The following is an 11,228-nucleotide window of genomic DNA, read 5'->3' on the forward strand; positions in this document are numbered from 1 at the left end:
CACAAGATCTCACCCCGTGGGGTAAAAATGATCACAAGAACGGTGAGCAAAAATCCCAGAACCACACGGGCGGACCTAGTGAATGACCTGCAGAGAGCTGGGACCAAAGTAACAAAGCCTACCATCAGTAACACACTATGCCGCCAGACGTGTCCCCCTGCTTAAGCCAGTACATGTCCAGGCCCGTCTGAAGTTTGCTAGAGTGCATTTGGATGATCCAGAAGAGGATTGGGAGAATGTCATATGGTCAGATGAAACCAAAATAGAACTTTTTGGTAAAAACTCAACTCGTCGTGTTTGGAGGACAAAGAATGCTGAGTTGCATCCAAAGAACACCATACCTACTGTGAAGCATGGGGGTGGAAACATCATGCTTTGGGGCTGTTTTTCTGCAAAGGGACCAGGACGACTGATCCATGTAAAGGAAAGAATGAATGGGGCCATGTATCGTGAGATTTTGAGTGAAAACCTCCTTCCATCAGCATGGGCATTGAAGATGAAACGTGGCTGGGTCTTTCAGCATGACAATGATCCCAAACACACCGCCCGGGCAACGAAGGAGTGGCTTCGTAAGAAGCATTTCAAGGTCCTGGAGTGGCCTAGCCAGTCTCCAGATCTCAACCCCATAGAACATCTTTGGAGGGAGTTGAAAGTCTGTGTTGCCCAGCGACAGCCCCAAAACATCACTGCTCTAGAGGAGATCTGCATGGAGGAATGGGCCAAAATACCAGCAACAGTGTGTGAAAACCTTGTGAAGACTTACAGAAAACGTTTGACCTGTGTCATTGCCAACAAAGGGTATATAACAAAGTATTGAGAAACTTTTGTTATTGACCAAATACTTATTTACCACCATAATTTGCAAATAAATTCATAAAATCCTACCATGTGATTTTCTGGATTTTTCTTTCTCATTTTGTCTGTCATAGTTGATGTCTACCTATGATGAAAATTACAGGCCTCTCTCATCTTTTTAAGTGGGAGAACTTGCACAATTGGTGGCTGACTAAATACTTTTTCCCCCACTGTAGCTACGGAGAATGTTCACTGTAAATAGGACCTTTTTGAGTGTTTGAAAATACTTGTATATACCTCCTTAAATAAGCCTCCCACAAAAAGTAACCACCTGTGAAATAGGCCCTAACCCTCTCCTATGTTGTAGATCATACGTTGAGCCTGGAAGTGGAGTTGTGTGGGTACACTAGCTTTTGGCTTTTCGCCCCAATGCAGATAGTGGTTTGTATCCAAACTGACTATCTTTGGCACACTTAGTTGGTGTAGCCTATTTATCAGTGCACTGACTTTTTAAAACACTAGATAACAAATAGGCTAGGACTCCCAGTAAATGAAAGGTCAATTTTCTGAATGTCAAATGAGAAGCCATGTTTCTTAATTTTAGATATCAATGCAATACACTCATTTTGTCAGGGATGTTTCTGAATGTTGGGTAAAAAACATAATTCTATATAATTATGTGGCCATATATTTCTGCTTTTAGCAGATGGACTTATTCTATCATCATGTTTTCTCAGAGCACTTGGAGCATTTCATTTAAAGCGCAAATCTGTAGTTCAAATATTAACAAAGTGGTCACTGTTTTGGTAAAAAGCTGAAGGATGTAAATGTAACCACTCTCAAATTCATAGACAGAGCTATGGATGCATGGACAGACCATCCATGATAAGTCATTTATAACTTATATATTGGAGTCAATCAATCTTATATTTTGGGCTCTGATGAGGTACCATAAGGCATAAATAATATATTTCAATAATCAACGGGTATAAGTCATTAATTCAAAAGTCAAAAAATGAATGTACCAATCACAGATTGCCCCTTTATAATTTTTCACAGAAACCCATTTACTGGTTTGGATAGAACAAAGCCCCTAATGTTATTACATCAGATTCTCCTGACTAGTGTACAATACACACTTCAGTTTAGGGACATATTTAAACATGAAAATGCTTGAATAAAAATTACATCATAAGATTAACAACTACTGTGCAGCTTATAACTCAACTCGTTGACACATTTGTGTGATCTTTGTCCTTTTTAAGTGTCAGTCTTTTGGTTTGGGCAGCTGTGGATACAACCAGTGCCAGTCTCTGAAGTGCAAGGGAAGTAGAGTGGGCCAACAGGAAGGGTTACACACACTCCTCACACCATTAGCATTCCTGTTCCCTATATAGTGCCCTGTGGGCCCTGGTCAAAAGTAGTGCACTTCAATATATAGGCACTCTGTTCACTATACATCATGCCACTATATTGATATATTCTTATTCCATTCCTTTACTTAGATTTGTTTGTATTAATCAAATCAAATCAAATCAAATTTTATTGGTCACATGCGCCGAATACAACAGGTGCAGACATTACAGTGAAATGCTTACTTACAGCCCTTAACCAACAGTGCATTTATTTTAAACAAAAAAAGTAAGAATAAAACAACAACAAAAAAAGTGTTGAGAAAAAAAGAGCAGACGTAAAATAAAGTGACAGTAGGGAGGCTATATATACAGTAAAATAAAGTGACAGTAGGGAGGCTATATATACAGGGGGGTACCGTTGCAGAGTTTTAGTTGTGGAACTGAGTTTTAGTTGTGGAACTGTTAGATATTACTTGCTAGATATTGCTGCACTGTCGGAACTAGAAGCACAAGCATTTTGCTACACTCACAATAACATCTGCTAAGCATGTGTATGTGACCAATACATTTGATTTGATATATATATGGAATAGGGTGCCATTTGGGACACAGCTTCTATTTATTGATGAGCTATTTGGCCCTAACCCCTTAGCTGTTTGCGGATCTGAAGAATCTGGATAACTAAATCAGACTAGTGGTGGAGCTTCCATCATATTGTTTCCACCTTGCAGATGTACTAACATCAAAGGGTTAGGGCCAGAGGGAAGTGGTAGGGAGTGAATTGGGACCGACTATCTATGCACATAGATCTGAGGTGGCCAGTAGCTTGTACTCAGTCACCATCTGCTGCTAAAGACATTTGCCTTTGCCCACAAGGAATTTGCATAATGCACTGATTTAAAAAAAACATTACCAACCCACTTGGCAGATTTTTAAGTAGGATCCATCTTTTGATCGCTTAGGCTTTAATACTCCCTCGCACAGTGCCTTGCTCTTGACATGGCTTATTTACATTCTGTCATTATTTGAGCAGATGTACTGCTTTTCTGCCATTTTCTGACACTGCCCATCATTGGTTGCACATTTTATCTCACTTTTATCCTGTAACCTAATTTCTTTATTTTCTCGAGGGCACAGGGTTGCTGTGGTAGTTAGGCCTGGGACTGGGAGGGTGCCATCCTAGTGTGACTTGGCACAGAGCTTCTGTTGCAGCCAGAAGTTAGGACTACTCCATGATCCTACTCGTGCTGTTGTAGTTATAGAACAGAGGGTGTCGTCATCTTTGTTTTAAGAAATTATACCCATTTACCGGGTTAGTGAATCAAATGAATCAAATGTTTTCTTAGCACTTATTTTAAAACGTAATTTTATTGTATGAAAAAAAAAAAAAACACTTCTCAGTTTTTGCTTTTGAAATTCACACACAGTAGGTCTCCAACATAGTTTACAGCAGGATGTTAAATGTAACGTATAGATGTCACCCAGTCTTAACACCTGCCATAACGACACAACGCCGGGGTTGGAGAAGCCTTGGCTGCATTACCATGTCCTTCCCTTGTACTACCCCATCTGCTGCTCTCTGCCTGAGTTTCTCCCCTCTGACTGTGGCTGAGGTCTGAGGTGGTTTCAGAGGAGAGGAGCAGTGCTGCTTTCCTGTAATTACCCTGAGTGTGCCTGGAGCAGTCCCTCGGCGGGCTGTCTGGTTCTCCTCCGTGGGCTGTCTGCTTGGGATGTGTGTGTGAAAAGCAGAGGTGTGTGTGTGTGTGTGTGTGTGTGTGTGTGTGTGTGTGTGTGTGTGTGTGTGTGTGTGTGTGTGTGTGTGTGTGTGTGTGTGTGCGCGCGTGCGACGTCAGGGAAGGGAAGGGAAGGGAGAGCTGATGAATGGGGGAGACAGGTCTGTGGCTTTGCTGTCCTCGGCTGGAGCTTCTCTTTATGGCCTTGGGGCCGCAGCCAGATCTCTCGTTTGGTTGCCAACAGCAACAAAGTCGTGGTAAAACCTTCCTTCCAACATCTTTCATTTTTCTGCTTTGTCTACATGAAGAGTGTAACGAGATGATTCCTCTTTTGAAGTTATGGGTGTTGATATAGTTTGTGTTAAGAATAACTCTTTGGGCACCGATTTGACTGTAAATAAGCAGTGCTAGTGAAAGGAGACTGTAAATTCTAATTTATTTCCAAATCTCTCATTCGAATGTGGGTTTAGGGTGTAACAGTGCAGATGCAGAATGAAGGATTCAGTTGCTTAACTTGCATTCCAACCTTGTTTCAAGCCTACTGTACTGGTTCAAAACACCCTAGCAAAATGTTTTTAAAAACTGTAAATTAAAATCTTTCTTTCTTATTGGACAAGTCCAGGAAGTCCCTTGCTGTTTCAATTGTTGAAACAGCAATGAACATGACCCAGATCCTATGCAGTTGCAGTCACCCTGCCTCACAATCTGTCTCCCTCCCTCCCTCCTTCCCTCCCCTTCAGCATGTGAAGATCTTCCGGGCACTCATCCTTGGGGAGCTGGAGAGAGGCCAGAGCCAATACCAGGCCCTGTGCTTCATCTCGCGCCTCAACCACAACGAGTTCATCCCCAGCGAGTCCATGGCCCGACTCAGACAGGTATGTGTCACCGACCAGGGTTCTAACCCGGGTCTCAGGCGCTTCAAGACTGTTAGTCGCTGAGTTAAAGGCATTAGCTCAGGGAGCTAACGGAAGTATTCAGGTCTCAGGCAAGTTTAGTTATCGCACGAGAGTGGTTCCAAACCTCCTCCGCTACATATGCACTAGTAGTACAGGGAAATGAACTTACTGAGTGGCCCAGTTTGAATATGTTCAAAGTGTATCCTTTGATCCACTGATCTAACACAACATGATACTTGCAAGCAAAAGGTTCCTATGTAGTTCCACTATGTAGCTTCCACCTATTACTGCTATGTCAGATCAGTGATAACTCCAAAGGAAGGGTACAGGGAATAACAAATAATAAGGCCAGTGAGTGTCCTTGCTGGGAGTGGGGGAAGTGAATGAGCATTATCCCATTTGATAAAGTGACCATGGTGACATGACTGACTTTGTCCTGCGGTCCTCCAGAAAAACCCTCACGCCATCCGCACGGCGGAGGAGAGGCGGGGCCTGGACCAGCTGACCATGAACGTGGCGGTGAACCTGAGCCGGGCGTGGCAGCTCAGCAGCCACATCCACAACATGTGCAGCGAGGCCCGGGAGGCCATCTACACCCGGGAGAGGGACGTCAAACATTGGCTGGAAAGAGGTCAATAGAATGAACATGTGGGCACGTCGTCTCACAGATAATGTAGTCTCAAAGGGCAAATAAATAAAAAGAGTCTGGGAGGCAAAAATAAAAGGTGATCTGCAGTGGTGTAAAGTACTTAAGTAAAAATACTTAATAATAATAATATGCCATTTAGCAGACGCTTTTATCCAAAGCGACTTACAGTCATGCGTGCATACATTTTTTTGTGTATGGGTGGTCCCGGGGTTCAAACCCACTACCTTGGCGTTACAAGCGCCGTGCTCTACCAGCTGAGCTACAGAGGACCACAGAGGACTACTTGAAAGTACTACATAAGTAGTACTTTACTATTTATATTTTGGACTACTTTTACTTCACTACATTCCTGAAGAAAATAATGTACTTTTTACTCCATACATTTTCCTTAAGACCCAAAAGTACTCATTACATTTTGAATGCTTAGCAGGTCAGGAAAATTGTCCAATTCACGCACTTATCAAGAGAACATCCATGGTCATCCCTACTGCCTCTGATTAGGTGGACTCACTAAACACAAATGCTTTGTTTGTAAATTATGTCTGAGTGTTGGAGTGTGACCCTGGCTATCCGTAAATAAATAAATAAACAACAATGGTGCCGGCTGGTTTGCTTAATATAAGGAATTTGAAATGATTTATACTTTTACTTTTGATACTTAAGTATATTTAAAACCAAATACTTTTAGACTTTTACTCAAGTAGTATTTTACTGGGTGACTTTCACTTTTATTTGAGTCATTTTCTATTAAGGTATCTTTACTTTTACTCAATTGGGTACTTTTTCCACCACTGGTGATCTGTATCTTTCACAGTCAATGTTGTGGCCTTTCTCAAGACAAGATACACATTTGTCCACCATTGTGTGGACGTGGAATAAAATATATAGATCACATTTTCATTTTTGTCCTCCCAGCTTCTCTTTTTCAGTTGGAGAGGTCAGCCCCCTCTCTCTCAGTGAAGTATGATTTACTGGAGTGCTGGGCTGGAATAAAAGCCTGCACACACTGGCCTCCAGGAACGCAGTTGCCCACCCTTGGTCTAGACCTTAATCACACACTCGCTCTAATGTAAATGAATCCAATACATTTTAGCTCTATATGTACACTACCATACCAAACTAGCCCAGTTCTACTTCAAAAACACTATTAGTCTTTGACAAAGTAAAAAAAGATTATGTAATCTACTGTAAAGTCAAACACTCTCTCCCTGAAAGAGTGTTTTGCTCCTATAGCTCTCTTGCTCTATATGAGTGTATACTTGGCTCAACTGTAGGCTGTATCACGTTTCGTGATTGTTGATTAGTTTTATTATGAGAGCTGACAGAAAAGAGCCCTGTGTCTTTAGTTTATATGAAGGTCACAGTGTCTAGGCGTAGATAATGTACAATGCTATTGTACTGTAAACAATGTAGCCTGATGGTCATAGTACAGTGCATGGTGAACCATCTGTGAGTGAATGGCGATAGCAGCACTCTTTTGCATGAAAAAGCTCCTTATTACTAGCCTGGTCCCAGATCTGTTTGTGCTGTCTTGCCAAATCCTATGGTCATTGTCACAGTGGGCGTTGGCAAGACAGCACAAACAGATCTGGGACCAGGCTACCTTATTAGTGCATTGACTCACGTATGTTGTTTGCTGCACCTGTAGGAGTGGAGGGCTCCATGTTTGAGATCCTGCCCCAGTCGGTGGACGTGGTCCCGGTCCTGCTGTCGTGCCGCTCTACGAGAGACCTGTGGCAGGCCTGCTCCTGCAGCTACAGCCTGCGTCTGGAGTGGTACCCCTGCCTGCTCAAGTACTGCCGCAACCACGACACCACGGGCAAAGGCATCCCCTACAAGTGTGGCATCAAGAGCTGCAGCAAAGGCTACCAATTCACCTATTATGTCCCCCACAAACAGCTCTGTCTCTGGGATGAGGAGACTTAGCAGCACACTGGTGCGGTCAGACCCCCCCCCCCCCCTTGTCTTTTCCTCTCTTATTTAATTTGGATATCACGTTGGAGTTCAGTTCATCCCAAAGCTATTGGGTTGCATCCTGTCGTGAGATTATAGTAGTTTGATGCCTTAAATGGGACAATTTAGGTTGAAATTGAGACCCAAAACCTTTTTTTGCGACAGGAGCTATACCCTCTCAATGACTCCTTTGACACATGTCCATAGGGGACCTTTCCTATAGTTGGGATATGATGCCGCCGAAGTTTCCAGGTACCTACTGTGTGACCTTAAGTTACTCTCACACGTTTGTGCCCAGCTAATAAAAAATTACTACAAGAACCTCCTCTCATAAGGACATGCATACGGCTGGACAGTGCAGCTTATTTTCTACATTTCTTGCCCAGTGGGATGACTGGTGAAGGAACAACGGTGCCATTATGTTGTCACAGGAAACCGTGGGATGCTGGATCGGAACGGTCTGTTAGACAATGACTTATGACATCAATAACACAGCTTTAGCCAGCTCTCTTCCTGGTCGATGGCAACTCAGGTTGCAATCGACAATGTTTCTCTGATGCTGGGATTATTTATTTGGTTGCAAAGTGAAATTGTTGAAGATTCTTATGTATAAAATGACTAATCTTAAAACATTTCTTATCTTAACTTCATCCCATTTTGTCTTTGATTTGTGTCAATTACAAGCTTAATTTCCTCCAATTCTCATCTGTAGAATTGCAGAATTGTAGCAAAACGGGATAGATATACAGTTGAAGTCGGAGGTTTACATACACCTTAGCCAAATACATTTAAACTCTGTTTTTCACAATTCCCGACATTTAATCCTAGTACAAATTCCCTGTTTTAGGTCAGTTAGGATCACCACTTTATTTTAAGAAAGTGAAATGTCAGAATAATAGTAGAGAGAATTATTTATTTCAGCTTTTATTTCTTTCATCACATTCCCAGTGGGTCAGAAGTTTACATACACTCACTTAGTATTGGGTAGCATTGCCTTTAAATTGTTTAACTTGGGTGAAACGTTTCGGGTAGCCTTCCACAAGCTTCCCACAATAAGTTGGGTGAATTTTGGCCCATTCCTCCTGACAGAGCTGGTGTAACTGAGTCAGGTTTGTAGGCCTCCTTGCTCGCACACGCTTTTTCAGTTCTGCTTACACATTTTCTGTAGGATTAAGGTCAGGGCTTTGTGATGGCCACTCCAATACCTTGACTTTGTTGTCCTTAAGCCATTTTGCCACAACTTTGGAAGTATGCTTGGGGTCATTGTCCATTTGGAAGACCCATTTGCGACCAAGCTTTAACTTCCTGACTGATGTCTTGAGATGTTGCTTCAATATATCCACATAATTTTCCTTCCTCATGATGCCATCTATTTTGTGAAGTGCACCAGTCCCTCCTGCAGCATAGCACCACCACAGCATGATGATGCCACCCCCGTGCTTCACGGTTGGGATGGTGTTCTTCGGCTTGCAAGTAACCCCCTTTTTCCTCCAAACATAACCATGGTCATTATGGCCAAACAGTTCTATTTTTGTTTCATCAGACCAGAGGACATTTCTCCAAAAAGTACGATCTTTGTCCCCATGTGCAGTTGCAAACCGTAGTGTGGCTTTTTTATGGCGGTTTTGGAACAGTGGCTTCTTCCTTACTGAGCGGCCTTTAAGGTTATGTCGATATAGGACTAGTTTTGCTGTGGATGTAGATACTTTTGTACCTGTTTTCTCCAGCATCTTCACAAGGTCCTTTGCTGTTGTTCTGGGATTGATTTGCACTTTTCGCACCAATGTACGTTCATCTCTAGGAGAAAGAACGCGTCTCCTTCTTGAGCGGTATGACGGCTACGTGGTCCCATGGTGTTTATACTTGCGTACTATTGTTTGTACAGATGAACGTGGTACCTTCAGGCGTTTGGAAATTGCTCCCAAGGATGACCCAGACTTGTGGAGGTCTACATTTCTTTTTCTGAGGTCTTGGCTTATTTCTTTTGATTTTCCAATGATGTCAAGCAGAGAGACACTGACTTTGAAGGTAGGCCTTGAAATACATCCACAGGTACACCTCCAATTGACTCAAATGATGTCAATTAGCCTATCAGAAGCTTCTAAAGCCATGACATCATTTTCTGGAATTTTCCAAGCTGTTTTAAGGCACAGTCAACTTAGTGTATGTAACGTCTGACCCACTGGAATTGTGATACAGTGAATTATAAGTGAAATAATCTGTCTGTAAACAATTGTTGGAAACATTACTTGTGTCATGCACAAAATAGATGTCCTAACCGACTTGCCAAAACTATAGTTTGTTAACAAGGAATTTGTGGAGTGGTTGAAAAACGAGTTTTAATGACTCCAACCTAAGTGTATGTAAACTTCCGACTTCAACTGTACACAGTGTACAAAACATTAGGGCCCTCTTTTGCCCTCAGAACAGCCTCAATTCGTTGGGCAATGGACTCTACAAGATGTCAAAAGCGTTCCACAGGGATACTGGCCCATGTTGACCCCAATGCTTCCCACAGTTGTGTGAAGTTAGCTGGATGTCCTTTGGGTGGTGGACCATTCTTGATACACACGAGAATCTGTTGAGCGTGAAAAACCCAGCAGCGTTGCAGTTCTTGAACACTCAAACCGGTGTGCTTGGCACCTACTACCATACCCCGTTTTCAAGGCACTTAAATCTCACCCTCTGAATGGCACACATACACAATCCATGTCTCAATTGTCTCTATGCTTAAAAATCCTTCGTTAACCTGTCTTCTCCCCTGCATCTAAACTGAATATTGTGGATTCAACAAGTGATAAGGGATAATAGCTTTCACCTGGTTTCACCTGGTCAGTCTGTCATGGAAAAAGCAGGTGTTCCTAATGTTTTGTACCCTCGGAGTATATTGTGAAAATGTGTGGGCATTGTATTTAGATAACAGTATAGATATTGATGCTAATTTAAAGTATGTTGTTGAAGAGCAAGTTACTTCTATCTATTCTATTACTGTAGCCTCAATGTTGTATTTCTTCTGTCAATGTGATTTTCCTGGGACCAAATTTCATGAATCCCAATTCACAATGGAAGATCACTGCTATCACCTCTGAGTATTTGTAAACAGTGGGTTTGAGAGAGTATGCCACTCACTTGAACATCATCATTCACAGCTCAATCACTGATGGCCATGATTTTTTCTTTTACATAGATAATGTATAATTTTGACAAAGGTCTCCAAGTTGATTTGCTTATATTTCATTATTCTTTCCAAGTTTGAAGCTAAACCAAAGTAAAGATTCACAAAGGAAATATTCTCCAAGGAAGGGCTAAATTAGCAATTTATCAGATTTGATTTGATTTCTGGCCAGGCTGTGTTGGATCTAGTGCTTACTCAACTGCCTTGCCACTTTAACTTATCATGCAATGGATCTGATGAAAAACTTTCTACGCAATACTTTCACCTCCTGTTGATGCAATGTGTAGCTAATGCATTCCATTCAGACTTCATTATTGAAAAAAATGTCTAACCATAGTCAGTGGAACCCTTTTACAACCATTATTACATTTCTTATGTCAGTCCATTTCATTAACATCACAATTTGTTATAAATGTACATGTAGGCCTTCCTGATTATCACTTCGATATGTGATTCCATTCCACACGGAACACTTTGTTCAAGTAGGGCTAAAATAATCAGCAATCTGTAGGAAAAAAGTCTGCTATCCGATTCCTATACCTCATTACGTCATTTTACACATTGATTAGCCTATGTTTAATCATATTCAGTAGAAAACTGGTACCTAATTGTTTTGTTTAATTCTCCTGATTATTCTGTCACATTATGCTAATGCGATGTCTTTGTTCACTT

The 11,228-nt window shown here is 41.8% G+C and overlaps 1 protein-coding gene across 1 annotated transcript in view; it reads left to right on the forward strand.

Annotated features, from left to right (window-relative positions):
• LOC121560957 (out at first protein homolog) overlaps positions 1-8,031 on the forward strand; it is a 32,387-nt gene extending 24,356 nt beyond the window's left edge. Inside the window, exons 2-4 of the mRNA XM_041873715.2 lie at positions 4,624-4,758; positions 5,230-5,410; positions 7,077-8,031. Coding sequence (XP_041729649.2) covers positions 4,624-4,758; positions 5,230-5,410; positions 7,077-7,354 — 594 coding nt within the window. The 3' untranslated portion in view covers positions 7,355-8,031. The remainder of the gene's footprint in view (positions 1-4,623; positions 4,759-5,229; positions 5,411-7,076) is intronic.
• The last annotated feature ends 3,197 nt before the right edge of the window (positions 8,032-11,228 follow it).

This window comes from Coregonus clupeaformis, chromosome 5 (assembly GCF_020615455.1).
Source record: "Coregonus clupeaformis isolate EN_2021a chromosome 5, ASM2061545v1, whole genome shotgun sequence".
Classification (NCBI taxonomy): Eukaryota; Metazoa; Chordata; class Actinopteri; order Salmoniformes; family Salmonidae; genus Coregonus; species Coregonus clupeaformis.